The sequence below is a fragment of the Pezoporus wallicus genome, unplaced genomic scaffold, assembly GCF_028554395.1.
Source record: "Pezoporus wallicus isolate ANWC-B61680 ecotype Strahan unplaced genomic scaffold, APGP_CSIRO_Pwel_v1 contig_5767, whole genome shotgun sequence".
Classification (NCBI taxonomy): domain Eukaryota; kingdom Metazoa; phylum Chordata; class Aves; order Psittaciformes; family Psittacidae; genus Pezoporus; species Pezoporus wallicus.
The window spans coordinates 8,539,439-8,558,958 of record NW_026640599.1 but is presented as its reverse complement, the minus strand read 5'-3'; the positions used below and the strand labels follow the sequence as shown (position 1 = coordinate 8,558,958).

The following is a 19,520-nucleotide window of genomic DNA, read 5'->3' as shown; positions in this document are numbered from 1 at the left end:
CCCCGTCTAGCTTTTATCCTCAATGCAATCGGATGTGCCCGTATCTCTAGTGAAAACTGCACCACGGACTGTGATACTGGTTCTTGTCATAACCACAGATCTATAGATCTGAAAACCCTTGGGGGTGGAGGGGAAATCATTCTCATGTTTTACGGACTCCCTGTGAATTAGTTTTGAAATTATTTTTTTAATTATGTGGGGTTTTAGTTTTCTTAATAACCATTGAATTGAGTTGGGAGGATAAGTGAGATTCAGGCTGTCACTGCAGGCTTCTGAACCAGATAAAGAATTCTCCACAAGATGACAGATTTTATATGCGCTTATGTCTTGACTTTAGATTGGGACTTTTGTTAAATTTAAGCTAAGGCTTTAGGCTATCCTCCTAAGATTTATTCAACATTGAGTCACTAAAGTTCAATCTATTAAGGTTTTTGGGGGTTTTTGTTTTCTGTCAGAACTATATGGTTGACAAAAAGAACTGGCTGCATACGATATTTTTGGAAAGGCTTTTATCTATTATTTCAGTGGGTTTGTTAACTTAGAGCTAGGATTCAAAGGTCTGATTTATATCTCCTGAATCCCAGCTGAGAAAAGTAAATGTTAGTCTGGATGATAGGACGTACTTCTCACACCAGAAAGACCTTCAGAAGTGTATCTGTTGGAGCTGTGAGGCTCTGAAATTATTTTTAAGTTCATGTTTAAATGAAGTATTTTCCTAAGTCTATGACCGGTCTGAGTATTCATGCTGCAGGATCATTTCTTCATCTTCTTACTTCATTAGCTTGCAGCATTTCTTCTAGGGAAGTGTTTGCTGAGGAAATAAGTGCAACTCCTGGAATAATTTCATTGTTGTTATTGCTGAGAACCTGTCTATTCAAGCCCTACTTTAAACTCCCTTCCATCTGGATTTGCTGGATGGACTGATTGGTGGATAAGGAATTGACTGGATGGTCACTATCCAGAGGGTAGTGGTCAATGACTCAATGTCCAGATGGAGATTGGTGACAAGGTGACCCCTCAGGGATCCATACTAGGACCAGTGGTGTTTAATATCTTCATCAATGACAGACAGTGGGATCGAGTGCACCCTCAGCAAGTTTGCAGACAAAACCAAGCTGAGTGGTGTGGCTGATGTGCCTGAGGGATGGGATGACATCAAGAGCAACCTGGACAAGCTTGAGAAGTAAGCCAGTGTGAATTTCATAAGGTTCAACAAGACCAGGTGCAAGGTCCTGCACATGTGCTGGGGCAATCCCAAGCACAAATGCAAGCTGGCTGATGACAAGATTGAGAGCAGCCCTGAAGAAAAGGACAAGGCCAAAAGGCAGGTAAAAGGAGACTTCTGTTGCTTCAATCAAAATTAAATGGGAGGTCAGATATGGTGTTTCCATACACTCACAAGTACTTGCTATTTCTCCCCAGATGCAGGACTTGGCACTTCCATTTCTGTTGACCTATTTCTCCAGCCTGCTGAGGTCCCTCAGAATGGCAGTGCACCCATTTGATGTACTACCTACTCCTCCCAGTTTTGTGTCATTTGCAAACTTGCTGAGGGTGCATTCTGTCTCTTTCATCATCTATGTCATTAATGAAGTTTTGAGGAGTATTGACTGCTGGGGTACACTACTAGTGGCTGGCCTCCAGCTTGACTTCATGCCACTGATCACAACCCTTTAAGCCTGGCAGTTCAGTTAGTTTTCAATTCACCTCACTGTCCATTTATCTAGTCCATCAGTTTGTCTTGAGGATGCTATGGAAGACAGTGTTGAAAGCCTTGCTTGAGTCTATAAATAATGTCCACTACTCTCCCTTCCTTCACCAAGCCACCCATATCATCTGATCATAGGGGAGGCATAATCTCCTCTTTGTAAATCAATGCTGACTACTCCCCAACACCTTCTTATCCTTAACAAGTTTGGAAATCCTTCCCAGGGAGATGAGGCTGCCTGCCCTGTAGATTCTTGGATCTTCCTTTTTGCCCTTCCTGAAGAAAGCAGTGACATTTGCTTTTATTCCAGTCCCCAGGAACCTCCCCTGATCACCATCACCCTTCAGAGATTAGCAAGAGTGGCCTCACAATGACATCAGCCATCTCTATGTTATAACTTGTGTAATTTAAATCTACAGGAGGCAGCATGTTCCATGAATTTCAGGATTTGCAGGGAGGAAGAATACTGATCCTCAGTTGTACATGACAGTGATCTTTAACCTTTGGAATTAAGGTAAGTTAATGTTTGATTAACATCACATGTTTGATCAAGTTTTGAAATGTACAACTATCTAAATACATCTCTCTCAAACTTCTGTAAAATTACATTATTTTATCTTTTTAGTATATGTATTTCAGATTTCTTTGCTAAAGATTTGTACACTATAAACCAAAACATCTGGTTTTTCAGCACTTGTAGGTATGTTAGGTGCATCCCATCCTCTTTGTTTCAGACAAGGCAGAAGGAACAACTGAGTTTAGATTCAGATTTTAATGTGGTAGAGGACTAAGTCAACTCAGTTGGAAAAGCGAATGGGTGCCAGGGCAAGGGAAAGAGGGATGTGGAGCAGAAGTGTGACTTGCATGCCTTTGCTTAGCTGAAGTTCCTTGCTATAGTTCTACTTCCATAAAGTGGGATGATGAGAGGTGTTGTCTCATTTACGCAATGCAATTCACCAACGTGTTTCCCATCTGTTGAATCTTCTCTCTTCAAACAGGCTAGGTGACAATCTTCTGCCACTGCTCATGAAAACAAACAAGTTAATCAATAGATTATTTTAATAATAGGGCTTTATTAGTAAGATGTTGTAAGACCTGCTGCAAGAGAATAAAAATATTGGTTGGAAGTCTCCTCTGAAGGTTGTCTCTTAGCTGGACCATCTCACAACTAGATAATGTCACTTGGTTTTGCCCAAGTCTTGAAAAACCCCAGTGACAGAGATTCCTCCACCCCTCTGGACAACCTATTCTAGTACCCAGCTGCCTTCTTGTTGATTTTATTTTCCGATACCCAGTCTGAACCTCCGAAGTTGCAAACTGTGACAATTGCTCTGTTAGACCTGCAGTAGCAGGAAGAGTTTGGTTCTGTCACTTTTGTTAATAATCCTTCAAACAGTTGTAGTTGCTAGCTACAGTTAGCTTCTTTTTGACCAGGCTAAGTAAATCCAATTCCTTCAGCCTCTTCAATAGTTTTCTTATTCACTCTCCACTGAATTTTGCCATGTCTCTCTGGAGCACAGATATCCAAAACTAAACACTATTTCAGTTATATCAGGTATGGCTTCACCAGTACCAAGCAGAGATTTTCAGCAAATTTCCCTTGATGTGGTGGCCACACTTATAATGTAACTCAGTACATACCTTCTTTCGGAAAGGCATGCCACAGGTTCACAATCAGCCCAGTGTGCACTGTAACCCACAGGACTATGACCTACTCAGCCACTTCCCAGCCTATACCCAAACATGGGGTTATTCCAGCTGTCCCAGGTGCATAACTTCATAAGGATCATGACATCTCCATCCAATCCTTAAGATTTTCAGGGTTCTTTAGGGTTGAACCAGCAGCCACTTACCCTAACTTAGAATCATGTGCAAATCTGCTTAGAACGAGCTCTGCATTGCAGCCAGGTTGCTAATAAAGGCACTGGATAAGGGTGCCAATATTGACCCCTGCTTACCAGCAAAATGTTGGATTACTGACTGCTACCCTTACTGCCAGTTTTCGAGTCATCTAAACAGTCTGTTTGTCCAGTCCATACTTATGCTGTTTCCAGAGAGGAAGGCTGGGGAAGGTGGTGTCAAAAGCTGTATTCAGGTCAAGGTATATTACACCCATCGCTCTGCCCTTGCCCACAGAGCCACTCATGTTATCATAGCAGGGAATCAAGCAGGTCAAACACAATTTGTCTTCCTGGGCTGACTGCTGCTGATTATGTGCTCCCTGATCTTTCCACTGACTGAGGTGAAACTGACTGACATATAGTTTCCCAAGTCCTTCTTCATGCCTTCTTTAAAGATAGATAGTAACCTCACACTCAAACCCACCAGGTCCTCCATTAGCTTGGGCTTATTCCCATCCAGCCCAATGGATTTGAATACATCCAGTTTCTCTAACCTGTTGCTCCTCCACTGCTGCCTGCCCAGTTCCTTCCCCAACTGTGCCCATACAGGGAGTTTGGAGTCTGGAAGTTGGCATTGACTGTGAAGACAGAGGCAGAAGAAAGGCACTGAGTTCACCAGCTTTTCCAATGACACCTGTTGGCACTAGGGGCTTTCATCACCAGAAACTCATTTTCCTTGAACTTGCTTTTCCAATTAGCATTCTTACAGAATCTGTCTTGCTCCAACCAGGGCCCCTCAGCCATATCAGCTACAGCTGGGCTTTGGCCTTCCTGATTTTGACACTAAGTACTTAATACTGCTTTATTTTGGGGGGGGGGGGGGGGCGGTCAAGTGGTAGTGGTTTGCTTAAGATGTTGAAATAATTTTATTTAGTTTGGCTAGCCTAAATCACATAGGAGATGGTCTTTCTGACTCTTGCATGCCTCTGCCCCAGTAGGTCAAGGCTCATGAATGAACATGGAAAAATTGCTCCAACTGCTGAAGCAATTTTCTGCTAGTAAGAAGACATGGAAAAGATGTCTGAAATTGCAGCCCAGTTAACTGTGATTAATACAAATACCAATACCAATAAAAACAGAATGGAATTCTTCTGACTTTTAAAGACTGAGAAGAAAGATGTAACTAGAGAGTGAAAACCAACAAATCACCCTGTAGGAAGGTTTAGGGTTGGTCTGCCACTGGGAAACATTTTTTGGAAGAGGATTATACACCAGTTTGAATTAAGGACTTGGATTAAGATTAATTTGATTGATGAGATCTTAAATATAGAAGTAGGGAACTAAGCTGGGACTCATTTAATCTGCATGAGCATAATGCAGTGAGAATGAAATATCAGCAGATCAGAGGAATGAAAGTGCCACTACTGATAAGAGCACTTGCTGGCTAATACAGAGTGCGAAAATACTGGCTAAAAATTAGCCTCTTGTGATGGCCAGGATGAATTTATTACATTAGTACAACAAAACAGAGGATACATAACAATTCAGTAAGAATGTGAAACTAGCTAGTACAGAGACCTGTGGAGGATTAGCAGTTGTGGCTGGAACATCAGGATAGAAGTATATGCATAATTTAGGAAAGACAGAAGAGCAAAATAAAGATGGTGAAATAGCATTATGCATTATAGAATCATAGAATCATAGAATCATAGAATAGTTAGGGTTGGAAAGGACCTTAAGATCATCTAGTTCCAACCCCCCTGCTGGGGGCAGGGACACCTTACGCTAAATCATATCACCCAAGGCCTCGTCCATGCCAGGGATGGAGCATTCACAACCTCCCTGGGCAACCCATTCCAGTGCCTCACCACCCTAACAGGAAAGAATTTCCTCCTTATATCCAACGTAAACTTCCCCTGTTGAAGTTTGAACCTGTTACCCCTTGTCCTGTCACTACAGTCCCTAATGAAGAGCCCCTCCCCAGCATCCCTATAGGCCCCCTTCAGATACTGGAAGGCTGCTAGGAGGTCTCCACGCAGCCTTCTCTTCTCCAGGCTGAACAGCCCCAACTTCCTCAGCCTGTCTTCATACGGGAGGTGCTCCAGTCCCCTGATCATCCTCCTGGCCCTCCTCTGGACTTGTTCCAACAGTTCCATGTCCTTTTTATGTTGAGGACACCAGAACTGCACACAATACTCCAGGTGAGGTCTCACAAGAGCAGAGTAGAGGGGCAGGATCACCTCCTTCCACCTGCTGGTCACGCTCCTTTTGATGCAGCCCAGGACACGGTTGGCTTTCTGGGCCGCAAGCACACACTGAAGCCAGCTCATGTTCATTTTTTCATCAACCAACACCCCCAAGTCCTTCTCTGCAGGGCTGCTCTGAATCTCTTCTCTGCCCAACCTGTAGCTGTGCCTGGGATTGCTCCGACCCAGGTGTAAGACCTTGCACTTGGTATGACTAAACTTCATGAGGTTGGCATCAGCCCACCTCACAAGTGTGTCAAGGTCCCTCTGGATGGCATTCCTTCCCTCCAGGGTAGCAACCGAACCACACAGCTTGGTGTCGTCGGCAAACTTGCTGAGGGCGCACTCAATCCCACTGTCCATGTCAATGATGAAGATGTTGAACAAGACCGGTCCCAACACCGATCCCTGAGGGACACCACTCATTACTGGTCTCCAGCCAGACATTGAGCCATTGACCACAACTCTCTGTGTGCAGCCATCTAGCCAGTTCTTTATCCACCGAGTGGTCCATCCATCAAATTGATGTCTCTCCAATTTAGAGACAAGGATGTCGTGTGGGACAGTGTCGAACGCTTTGCACAAGTCCAGGTAGATGACATCAACTGCTCTACCCCTGTCCATCAGTTCTGTAGCCCCATCATAGAAGGCCACCAAATTGGTCAGGCAGGATTTCCCCTTAGTGAAGCCATGCTGGCTGTCACCAAGCACCTTGTTGATTTTCATGTGCCTTAGTGTGCCTTCCAGGAGAATCTGCTCCAAGATTTTGCCAGGCACAGAGGTGAGACTGACTGGTCTGTAATTCCCTGGGTCATCCATTTTCCCCTTCTTGAAAATGGGGGTTATATTTCCCTTTTTCCAGTTGTTGGGAACTTCACCTGACTGCCATGATTTCTCAAATATGATGGCCAGTGGCTTCGCAACTTCATTTGCCAGCTCCTTCAGGACCCATGGATGGATCTCATCAGGTCCCATGGACTTGTGCACGTTCAGATTTTTAAGATGGTCTCGAACCAGATCCTCTCCTACAGTGGGCGCAAGGTCTTCATTCTCACAGTCCCTGCATCTGCCTTCCAAGACTTGGGTGGTGCGGTCAGAGCCTTTGCCAGTGAATACCAAGGCAAAGAAGTCATTCAGAACCTCAGCCTTCTCCAAATCCTGTGCAGTCAGTTCTCCCGACAGCTTCCTGAGGGGGCCTACATTCTGTCTGTTTTTTATTTGCTATGTACCTGTAGAATTCCTTCCTGTTATCTTTAATACCTCTAGCTAAAAGTTTAATTCTAACTGGGCCTTAGAAATGACTTCAGAAAAAGGATAGGGATGCTATGTATAGCGTGGATCAGGTCTGAGTTAAAATTGTTTAGAGGAAGGTAGAAAAAATATTGTAATGAAGTATCAGAGAATTATAGAATCATAGAATAGTTAGGGTTGGAAAGGACCTTAAGATCATCTAGTTCCACCCCCCCCTGCCATGGCCAGGGACACCTCACGCTAAACCATGTCACCCAAGGCTCTGTCCAACCTGGCCTGGAACACTGCCAGGGATGGAGCATTCACAACTTCCTTGGGCAACCCATTGCAGTGCCTCACCACCCTCACAGTAAAGAACTTCTTCCTTATATCCAGTCTAAACTTCCTGTTTAAGTTTTTAACCCATTACCCCTTGTCCTGTCACTACAGTCCCTAATGAAGAGAGCCTGCAGTATCCAAAAGAGCCTAAGGTTGGTTTTAGACATGGATTTAGATCTCTGTCATGTCATTTGGAAAAGAAGAGAAACACCATTAGTATCTATAAATATGGAAAATTTAAGTCCCAGATTGGAAGACCTACCTGTTTCTAGATGTGCTAATGGATCACTACACTGTGGTAACAAGACATGCAAGAGTGCTATGAAAACTTTGTCGTATGGCTAGGAGGAAAAACACAGAATCCTTAAAAATTTTTTAACTACAAGTAATTTCCATTACTTCGATTTGAAATGAAAAGAAATTCTGAAATGGCAGAATTCTCCCTGAATAAAAATGCTGGGTCAGCCATCTTATTTTGTTTTCCAACTAGTTGGGTTAGTTGCATCAGGTTGTATCTTCAAATTGAGCTTGAAGACAGAGTAAATAACTTGTCTCATAAATATCACAAATTCATTTAAAAGCAAACTTTGAATGTTCTGACCTACCTTAGAAATAAAACAAGAAAAAAAAAAGGATGGTTTTTGGTGGTCAGAGGTAGGGAGGGGTAAGGAGACTAATTTTCAAAGAGAGAGATTCCACTAACACACTAAATGACCGCAAAACCAGGATTAAGCATTTGGTACCATCCTTCATATTATTGCCACAGAGTCTGTCATGGCTATTTTTAGTAACTCATTAGCAATTACCAGATTATTTTATTTTATATTTTGGTCCTCTTATGTTGGCTGCAGAGGTTTGTAAACATTTACAAAATGCATTCACTGTGTTTGCTTAGTTATAATTCCTGTAAAATTCAAATTTACAGGAAGCAGCACGTTCCCTGAATTGCTGGATTGGCAGGGAGGCAGAAAATTGATCCGTAATCATACATGGGAATGACCTTTAACCTGTGAAATTAAGGTAAGTTAATGTTTGATTAATATCTGATGCTTACTCAAGTTTTGAAATGTATGACAACTATCTAAATATATCTCTGTGAGGCTTCTATAAAGTTATGTTTTCTTCTTAGCAAATATATTTAAGATTTCTTTTTTGAATGTTTATACATTATAAAAAGAAATATTCTTTTCTGTTCAGAGGCAGACTGTGTAATTTGTTGTAGCTGTGTTGAAGTCAGTGGAGCTCAGCCTGAAGATCCATTTCGTTCTTGATGAACAAGTTTTGTCAATCGACCTTCTCGTTTTGTGTTAAAATGTTCAGTGTAATATTTTATACTCATTGATTTGAGGCTCAGCTCAGCCATTTTTCAAACATTAATTGCTTCAAAATTACTGGTCTCATTTTAACAACCAGGAGACCTTTAGACTGTAGGTATCTACAGGCACAGCCTGATTTATCTTGCTTTGAAGCAACCACAGAATCACTGTGACCAGCATCGCATTCTCTATGCTTGAGTGCGCCAAGTCACACACATGAATAACTACCACAGTCTGTGGAAGTTAAGGAAGAATGAAAACTGATTATGAAAGTAAATAAACTCCTCATCTTTTACAATGTTCCTTCTCTCTTCTTTAATAAAAGCAATCAGAATTCAACTTCTATTTTCCTATGCAGGGCAGGTATTAAGTATATTCCTAAGTGACATCTGTTTCTGTCATGAATTACTGTTTATGACTTAAAAACAATAATTTAAAAAGTTCACTTGTGAAAGCAGACCTAAAGAACACTGGCTTTTCTCCTCAAATTGTCAAGTCCCTCCCAGAGTTATCTTAGGGACAGAGCTCAGAAAGGCTGAGGCATTAGACTTACCAGGTATACAGGCAAGGGTGCGCAGAGAGCATGCCAGTGGTCTCACTCTAAGTGTGAGGCACAGTCCTCTGTACATGTCATAAATTTATGCAGCGTCAAGACCACATGGCTTCTTGGTCCTACCTGGTCTATATGTTTCCAGAGGTTTTGCATCCTCAGGGTAGTCAGACTTCCCTTCAATGTGACTCAATTTATTATACACATGATGCTAGTTTAACCAAAAAAGTTAAAAAATAATTCTCTACTGACTGCCATCTGATGCAGTACAATTATTATTCAACGATAACTAAACTTAATTAGTTTGATGCTATTTTAGGCATTCAATCAGGGTGGAAATATCTTAGGATTTGATATTCCATAACCTTGAGAACAGCGTATTATCAATCTGATGTAGGTATGTTCCTGTCCATGCTTCTGTCATACATGAATATAACATAATTGTCCCTATATGAATAGATGATGTACTGCTGGGGAAAGAATGCTCCTCTTCCTGACAAAATACACTGGTGCAGTTAAACAAAAATACTACAAATAACTGCAAATCCTTCAGGCAAATATCAATCACTTCAGCAGGTGGTGAAGAGAAATGGAGAAACGTTTCTATGGCTGCAGGGCAGACATTCTTTCCTTCCTAAGGAAGACTTATCTTCTGCCTCTCCCAGCAAATGCTAAGACCGTGTCACATCCTGTTAAAGCATGAAAAGCTAACAGAGCTTTTGCCTTTTCTTTGCCTAATACTGCAGTAAAGAACCTTCAGTTTAATCCCAGAATCAAAAGCAATCCAAAACTCATCAAAATACAACTTGTTCATATCTCCCAATGATACCTAGCCACAAATCTGAAAATAAATTAGTAAGAAAGCTCTTAAGATTTATGGCTTACAAGGTTTTGAATCTGGAATAGAAGAGAAGGTATTTGGTAGTAAATAAGGAAGGCCTTATTTCTGGGAGAACTGGAGAAAAAGTATGCATCAACCTTATAAATGATACACCGCTAAAAAAAGTATTCAACTTAAATCAGGTGTGAAATAGGTTTGTGGGGCATTCAACTACTGTTTATTCCATTACCGTGCTCAGCAAAGCAGGGTGTGTAGGCAGGGTTATGTTTGTACATGACTTCAAATGCCTGTGCTGCCAGTAAAAAACAAAGGACAAGGTGATGAGAGGGCTCCTCTCTTTCTCTGTTTTAATGTATTTTTGTGAAGATTGACCCCATTAGTTCTAAATCAAGTAGCTCCAGCTGAACGTCAGAAGATAACATGAATGCATAAGGCAAGTGAGAGTATGCTCCTAGTTAAAGTCATTCTGTGAATATAAAAATAATACATGGCATAGGACAGTGTGGTAGAAGATGTGTGATTTAACAATGTAGGTGGGTTTTAATGTATATTTTCAAGTGGAGAACAACTAATACAACTTTGCATGCTAAATGACAAATACAAAAGCAATCCATTATGATTCATCCAAAAAGTTATTTTAACATTAGGCTGATATTATTCACTGAATGACACTTCTTAGCTGTGTAAGTACTCAAAAATAAAGCAGACAGATGCAGTTTAAGCTTTGCCAGACTGAGCTAGCTACACATTGGTCCTGCTCTTCAATCAAGGGAACTTAAAAAGATATCTTAATTCCTGTGGATATTCTGCCCATGGGTTTTCAGACAGTGAGAGACCAACAGAAATCAAAGCCATTTCACCAGTCAAATTCATGACCAAAAGGTAGAATTCCCTTAGAAATACAACCATGACTTTTGATTTCAAAATTGTGGTTTTGAAACGGCACCGTTTTGCTGTTGATATCTGGCTGTGATAACACATTTTATATTCTCAGTTACCATACTGTGCCTCAGTTTATTGACTCAGTGCCCATGAACTTTTTGTGTAAGACTGATCCCTCATGAGGAAGATTTCTTATCAGCCAACTAGTCCATGAGCATTTCTGCCATCTGCAAACCTAGTTTCTCAATAGCTCTCTAAGTATGATTATGATTTATGATCTATTTTAGAAGAATGCTTAAGGTGATGAGTTAATATTTCAACAATCAGGAATAACTATAATTAGTCATACCCACAACCTTTTTTTCAGTTTCTGATATATGTGTTAAAACACTCTTTTTAACTTCTGAGTCATGTTGTTTTTCTCAGACACAAAGTTACCTGATGAAGAGGAGTATTTCTCTTCAGACAAATGTTTATTGTCTGTAAAAATACAGCACTGCAAGCACTCAATTTCAATAACTCAATTTCATTCATAAGTTACAAGTCACTGGACTTCTAGGAGTTTTAAGGTTCCAGGAAGGTTGATTTTGAACTTAAAGAAGATAAATATCACTTGGGAGAAATGGATTTCCCATCTTTGACATGCAGTGGTTATGTGACACTGGGCCAATCACTTTAACTGAAACACCACAGGCACCCATTTTGTTTGCCTCACTTTTTTGGGTTCTCAACTTGCTGGCTGTTGATTCAAAATGACAAAATAGAGCTGAAACTGTGGATCATCACAGATTGGGCCACTTTGCTCTGGGCTCGCCGTTCTGTCTCCCTCAGAAGCATCTCTAGGGATAGATTTCTAGGGATAGGCTTTGGTCACATAGGTAAAACCACAAGATACAAAAACACTGAAAAAAGAAGCCAAGATTTTCAAAATAATTGTACACTTTTGCCGACTTTTATTTTAATGTCTATAAGGTGGCAAAACTAAGAGTCCCTCCAGCTTCCTTCTGTCTGCATCCTTAACTGACTTCATCTCTCTGCAGATTCACATGAGATTTTCCCAGACTTAGGTGAATCAACAGCTACTGTAGCTCATGTATGAATATTTGCACAAACCTGTTTAAATACAGTACCTGCAGAAAATGCATGGTAAGAGAAGAAAACTGTTTTCCACAAAAGAAACCAAAGTAGTATTGATTTTAACAGTGCACAACACACTATGAAAGAAAAATGCTTTAAAGTACAAGAATCTGGAACAAATATTATCAGAGTTCCATTCACAGAAGGACAAACTAGGCATCAGATGAAGAAAGCAGAATAACCTAAGTATCTTCAATAAAAGACCTTCACAATCAGAGGGCTCTGTGTGACATTGTGTTTAGGAGATGAAGTTGTGCTTGGGAGAATTCCTGTATTGCCTTACAATTCATTCCAGACAGCTGATGATAAGAGGCTGGCTGCAGCCCAGCGCACAGCCAGCCTCTACCTTCCCATCGACCTGTCCTCACAGGCAGCACTGTGATAATTCATGCTGCTGGTCCTGGGGGTAAGAAGAAACTTCCCAGACCCATGCCTCAGCTCCCCAAGGCTGTAGGGCTGTCAGGTTATGTGTTCCTTCCCTTACCACTGAAAGTGGAGCCTCACATTGCTCCTGGTGACATGCTGCCTCTAGGACGGTTTCCTTTAGCATGATATGAAGGGACAGTAGAGCAAGGCGGGGGTAGAGAGTTGTAGAAGGACATGGTGACATCTCCAACACTGAGCATGCAGGCACTGGCTGTAGTCCCATCACCGCTGGAAAAGCTCCTTTAGCTACTATGGTCAAGAAGATAATTTTGTTCTGTGAAGTATGGGCACAATCAAACAGTTCATAACTTCCTTTTTAAACGTTGAAGATTAAAATATTCCCCAGAGTTCCTCTATCTATCATAAAGAAGGGTACGCAGGTATGTCTGAAACTAGTTCCCGACTCCTGGAGCTACTATGCACTTACACAGGTGTAAGTGCATACCAAAGCTTTGTAGACTGTAAGTGACCCACTACACCTAGTGCTTAAAGACCCTTAAAGTATTTAAAGTCTAACCTGAACAAGAACAGTTATGGTCTTGTTTCTTAGATGCTGGTAGGTGCAAGCTGTATTAAATCCAGTATTCCCTGCTTTAAAACAATTTGCCAAGCTCCACAATGTAGAAGAATTAACAAACAATTACAAACAACTCCAGATACAATACCTTCTGTTAGTTCTTCCCTGTGTGTAAAATATAATAGTACTACTTCAACTTAGAAGGCTGTTATAAAGTTAAATTTATAATGCTTGAAAGAGTTATAAGAGTACCGCAGTAAAGACATCATGGAAATTAATTAACCTGCCTTCAAGGCAGGGTTTGAAGAATATACAGTGAATATGACATGAAAGGTTCCACTTTACATGATGAAAATGAGGAGAAACACTGAAGAACTGTACATTAATTAAAAACATCCTTTGCATTGAGCAGGAGCCTTGTGGAAAAAACCACACTGCAAAGGTAATTTAAAAACTGACTCATATCACATACTACCTACAATATTCCAGGGAAGGTTTTGTCTTTGGAGCTTTAATGTTTTCCATATAGTTTTCTTATGTTTCCTTTAAAGTCTTTTTCACTGCGTGACTACCAGGCTGAATACCGATGAGGCTGACAGCCAGCTATCAAAGGAGATTACAGTCGTAGGAGACTGCTTATTTCTCCATGTGACACGCTGTGCTCACAGGGCTCACGACCACTTGAGAGCCAGCACTAGTAGGCTCACATTCCCCGAGGCAGGTTCTCCTGTGGTCCTATTAGTCTTTCTCAACCCAACCACTGCCTCCTGCCCAAATATCCTCCTTGCTGAGACCCTCATACTTCCTTCTCCAGCTTCTGGCTATACTCCTCCATCTTTTCCTGTTCCTTAGTATCCTCACATCCATTCCCTGCTTTCCTAATTCCCAGTGCTGGAATCTCATCTTCTCTGTTCCTGTTCCCTCAGCACTAAGACCATGTTACTTGCACTGAAACCAGCTGTTCTTTCGTGCATGTTTGTGAGGCACCAAGAGGCTGGAGATCAATTAAGATTACAGGGGAGTCATCCTTCTTTTGGTTTTGTTGCCAAAGGAGCCCCTGGAAATCATGAGGTACAGCTACAGTAAGACAGGTAGGATTCTTCTTCCGTAACATGAGCAAAGAAGTACAATTTCATCTTTATGCAGGTAGAATAATTTTAAGTGAAGGCCCTTGACAGAAGTTTAGCCTGAGAAACAGCTGGCATGAAAATGTCAGTTGACACTTTTACAAGTGCCGCAGTTATAAACAATGAAAATGAAGTCTTTCAATGCTAAAGCAAGGTTAGGAATAACTGTTACTCAATATACCAAGAAAAACTAAGTATGTCTAGTTAAACTTTTATTGGGATGTGTGAACCCCAACATGAGGACACCACTTTAATGTATAGATGGAAGACAAATTGCTGACCACTGCCCCAGTGGAGTAATTTGCACTTAATAAAAAATAGCAATTTACTGGGAGACACATTATAAAATCACAGAATCATAGAATGGTTTGGGTTGGAAAGGACTTTAAGATCATCCAATTCCAAGCCCCCTACCATGGCCAGGGACACCTTCCACTGGACCAGGTTGCTCAAAGCCCCATCAGCCTGGCCTTGAACACTGCCAGGGATGGGGCATCCACAGCTTCTCTGGGCAACCTGTGCCAGGGCCTCACAACCCTCACAGGGAAGAATTTCTTCGAAATCCAAACCTATTCTCTTCTAGTTTAAAGCCATTCGCCCTTGTTCGATCACTACAGGCCCTCCTAAACAGCCCCTCTCCAGATTCCTTGTGGCCCCCTTCACGTACTGGAAGCTGCTCTAAGGTCTCCCCAGAGCCTTCTCCAGGTTGAACAATCTCAACTCTCTCAGCCTGCCCTCATAGGAGACATGCTCCAGCCCTCTGATCATCTTTGTGGCCCTCCCCTGGACTCCCTCACGTTCTTCTTATTTGGGCATACCAAAGAAAATGCTTTCCAAAAAAACCTGAGCAGAAAATACTTTCTTCCTCTACCCCCTTATATTGACCATGGTCTCTATTTTCAGGTAAAAAAATGATATAATTGCTAGACAAAAATAACAGAAGGATTAAGAATGGAAAGTGGGAGCATTAAATATGTCTTAAATTTCAATTTTGGTAAACCGGCATTGCAGAGGAGGCAAGAAGGTGTTTAGCACCTAGGACAAGTTCTGGTGATGCCTCAAGACAGTGAAGCAGGAGCTGCCCCATGCCCAAGGTCCCCGTGTGTGTCCCTGAGGCACTGCAACCGTTCCCACATGGCCAAGACGCAGCAGAAACTGGAAGGTGGAAGGACAACAAATAGGCAAGTTGTGTGTTCAACTTCTCAGTGGTTTTTTGTGAAGTTTTTTTTTTTTTTTGACTGCTAGCATATAAATGCTCAATAGAAAAAAAGCGTATGTTTCTTTATTTGTCTTCTTATAAAACTGAGGGCAAAATGGCAGCCAAGCCCAGCCCGAAAGGCATCCTTAGGTCTGTGCCCGGGCACCACTTAGGGATGGACCCTCTAGCAGCAGCTGGATCAGGAAGGCATGCTCCTGCCTTTCTCCAGTGCCATCCCTCTAGCCCAGGTGGCACATAGCTGCAAACAGCACACACAGCCTCCTGAATGGAAAAATCTGGAAAAATCGGCAGGACCTCCAAGGAAGCCGGGGGCATGTGTCTTGGCTCTCCGAGATAAACCAATTAAATGTGCCTAGTCACTAACGCACGGCTTCGGCCGCGCTGCCCGCGCCTAAGGGGCACAGCCTTCCGACACGAGTTGACACCCCGGCGGTCCCCGCAGCCAAACCCGGCTCCCTCCGTTCCGCCGGCCAAGGTGCTGCAGGGACCGGCGTGAAGCTCGGCTCCACCGAGTAACGACCGGCGGGGCGGGGCAGCGGCAGCACCTGGCGGTGCGGGAGCCGCTCCCACCCAGCGCAGGCAGCCCCGGGTAAGAAGCCGCCGCCGAGTGCCATCAGCCTGTCGTCGGCTACCGTGCCCGGCCCTCGTCCCGCTCCTCCCCGCTCGCCTGCCGCGCCGTGTCAGGTGCCGCGGGGTGGGCAGTGCGCCTGTGCGGCGGCCACTGGGCGCCGCGGACCGGAGCGGCGGCAGCAGGAGGCGGTGGTGGTGGCCACCGGCTGAGGAAGATGGCGGAGCCGGGGGCTGCGCGCAGCTACCCGCGGGCGACAGGTAAGGGGATAAGTCTGTGGCCCCGCAAGGTGCCGGAGGGCGGTGGTTCGTCCGCCCGCCTCTCTCCCTTCTTTCCTCCCTCAGCTATCCCCTGCGCTGTCCCGTCCCTTCCCTCTTCGGGCCGGGGCTGACAGAGCCGGCGAGGGTCTCTCCTCCACACGCCAGGCAGGTGCTGGCCGGCACGGCGCTGGGCGGGCGGTGGCGGAAGGGTCCGTCCGCCATCTCGGGCTGGGCACAGGGTCACCGTGGGGCGCGGAGGGGGGCCGGCCCCGGCCCCTCGGGGGTATGAGGCGGGTTTTCCTCGGGTGGAGTCGCGGGAGTGCCGGAGCAGCGGGCGGCCGGCGGATGGTGGCTCTGCGGGGGGCGCAGAAGGTCTGGCCCGAGGCCCCAGGCGTGCCCCTTCCCCCGGTGTCGGCTCAGTGGTGCGAGAGGTACTTGCCATGAGGTAGCTTTTGTGTGGCGGGTTGGGCTCGCCCGGCAGCCGTGTGTGCCGCCGCGATTTCCCCCACCGCCGGCGGTGCCGCGGGGCGCGCGGCTGCTTGGGTTTGCCCCGGAGTGGAGAGCTGGGAGCGAGCGATTTATAAACCTCATTTTCAGCGATGTCTGGGCCTGCCTGTGCTGGTCGGCCAACCCGGGCAGCAAACTGGTTGAGCTGGTATCGAGGGTGAACGCCTCACGCCGAGCCCTTTTATAGGCATGGCTCCTCGTTGCTCAGTGAACGTAACTTTTAATTTCCGAGGACGAAAACGGTGTGAGAGAGGTGGTGGAGGTTGCTGCGGTGTATGGAGTTGCATGTGGCAAGGGATCGAGTCCCCAGCAGTGGAAGATGTGAGGACTAAGGCTGTGAGCTTAGCTCTTGGCCTCGTGTGTAGGTGTTGAGGTGGGTCTGGCTGCTCTTCCTTCACGTTTCGACCTACGAGATGAGTGGTGATTAAGGTGTTATGCAGCTGCTTGTTATACTTTTACCTTAATTATCAGACACAGGGCGTATGCTTTGTGGATGGCAAACCATGTAAACCTAGGGCATAAGAGGGAATTAATTTCCCTCTTGTCCTAAGCCACTGTAGTTTCTAAATGTAGCTTTGCAATTGCTTTGGGAGATAAGCAAATATTATTATCCCAAATTTATGGAGTGGGAAGATGAATCCGAGTCTGACTTCTGTGAGGTAATACTGTGCAGGGAGCCAAGGAGGGAGCTGGCAATGCCTGTGTTTGCTGTTCCTTCTTCTGAAGCTCAGCAGCCGTGGCTCCCAGTGTATGGTGTTGCACTTGAGCAGTCAAGCACTTCCAGGTCTTGGATCTCCATTTTTTTTCATGTTTTGCATGAGAGAGTGAGAAAAACAATGCTCAGATTTTAGTATTTTTTTTTTTGTTTTTTCTTTAAAGCGTAAGGAAATCTGACCAATATGCAATTGCACTCTTCCAAGACCTTTTTATTCTTGGGGCTTTTTTTTCTGTTATGTTTTCTAACTTCAGAAGCAAATGTTGCAAAAAAGCTTCACTTGTTATATAGACCAGGACGTCATCTATTTTCCACCCTGTATGAGATTTGGAATCCACAATTGGGAATCCACAGAAAAGGCAACGTGGTATAATTAAAGATGATACTAAGCAGTTTGTCTGTTGTAGAGCATGGACAGGCACAGACAGATGTAACCACTTGTAGTCAAGCACCGGCATCTGAACACAAACATTCAAGCGTGGTCTCAGCCAAATCTGTTATTTTATTTAAAGTTGTTGCAAGAAGATGATGTACAATGTGGTGTTAAAGTGTGTATGGTGTGTTTTACGGATGTGTGTGGATGGGATTTGGATCTGTGGCAGCAGAGAATGTGACCTTTCTTTCTGGGACCTAAGTTAACGATTTTGTAGCAAGCACAATAGCTACTGCCAAAATCGTTAACATGGATGTGAAAATTATGCTCTCTTAGTTCATGTGTTTGTGTGTACATCTTGGTCCTGGAGTGCTCATCTTCTTCACGGGAGTAGCAAGAATCTTACCTACATGTTCCAAAGTAAAATGCTCCTTCCCACTGTGTTGACCTCGAGGGAGTGCTGTCCCAGTGACAGCCACTGACGCCCTTCCCAAACTTTTTAGTCCTCTGGCAGCATCTGAGTTTTGATCTCTGGGATCCTCCAATGCTGAGAATATTGCTAGGATGGCAGTGAAAGCAAGGCACCAGATCTAGCATGTCCATCGCTTCAGACTGTCTGCCCAGATCAAGCAATAATAAATGAGCCTGCAGTAAGGAAAGGTATTTGCATCTCTTGACTACTAGGGAAGAGACTGTTGTTTAATTATTTATTTATATTAAGGTTTATGCAAAAAGGAGCAAAATTCTGTGGCATAAGCAAATAATATTTGTGGAGTTCAAGTGTATCCCTTTGCCAAAAATTAAAGGCATGCGGAAAGCAATAGAGATGATACAGCCCGAGAAGACACTAGGAATCTTTTTGTTGGGGAGAGTGACCAAAATATAGGCATTATTGCTGCTACCATCTGTAGTAACAGTAATGACTAAATAGCATTTGAAGGACAAGCTGCTCAGTATTGTATTTCCCATCTTCTTGTTTGCTGCCTAGTGAAATTTGCTCAGTGTATATTCTGAGAGATTGAAATACCGAATGCTTTAGTTTTCAGAACAAAATATACTTTTATCTTATAGGAAAGTTGGTCAACCCTAAAAGGATTTAAGAAAAAAATGACATACTGTGCCAACTCAGACTGTATATCTCAGAACCAGTGATAGTTTGTGGATAGTTGAAAGGAACTTAGGTGTGTATTTCTTTAAAAAATACTGTGTGGGTTTTTCTTCTTGATAGCAGTGCTTTTCCAACTGTTTTTTTAATAAGCCAAAATGATTTAATGAAAGTATACTTATATTCTTTTTTCTTTTGTACTACATTGTTTTCTCTCGTATACAGACATTCAAGGTTGTTAATCCCCACGGTTAACTCATGTGCTGCTTTTTGTGTGATGTTACCACTGGGTACTATGAATTTTAGTTCAGAGCAGTTTAATACACTGCATCCGCTCAAGGTTATTGTTGTATTATTTAAATATATTGTAACACTGATGGACTTCGTCTTAAAAAAAAAAAAAATCAAAATTCTTTCCAAGTAAGTTTCATTAAATTACAGTGAAGAAATATATCTTGCCTTTGAATATCAAGATTGCAGAAATAAAAGGTGTATTGCTTGATGTGCACATGGTAGGAAAGTGAAGCATCTGAAAACTATTGTTTGTAAGACACTTGTATGGTGTCACATACCTCTACTTGCTTTGGTGGCTTATCCATAACAGTGGAAAGGC

The 19,520-nt window shown here is 43.3% G+C and overlaps 1 protein-coding gene and 1 long non-coding RNA gene across 8 annotated transcripts in view; both read left to right on the top strand.

Annotated features, from left to right (window-relative positions):
- The first annotated feature begins 535 nt into the window (after window positions 1-535).
- LOC130604781 (uncharacterized) lies at window positions 536-12,771 on the top strand. Its single transcript, XR_008973521.1, has 4 exons — window positions 536-1,328; window positions 2,128-2,222; window positions 8,290-8,384; window positions 11,994-12,771. It is a non-coding gene; the product is annotated as an uncharacterized LOC130604781 (long non-coding RNA).
- Window positions 12,772-15,983: 3,212 nt separating this feature from the next.
- The window catches only part of MAP7D2 (MAP7 domain containing 2), a 77,484-nt gene continuing 73,947 nt past the window's right edge, over window positions 15,984-19,520 (top strand). For 2 of the 7 annotated variants that reach the window (XM_057419491.1, XM_057419490.1), the window contains exon 1: window positions 16,041-16,207. In XM_057419491.1, coding sequence (XP_057275474.1) covers window positions 16,165-16,207 — 43 coding nt within the window. In that variant the 5' untranslated portion in view covers window positions 16,041-16,164. Of the gene's footprint in view, window positions 16,208-19,520 lie in introns of all 7 variants that reach the window. The other 5 variants (XM_057419495.1, XM_057419493.1, XM_057419496.1 and 2 more) reach the window with 3 other exon arrangements.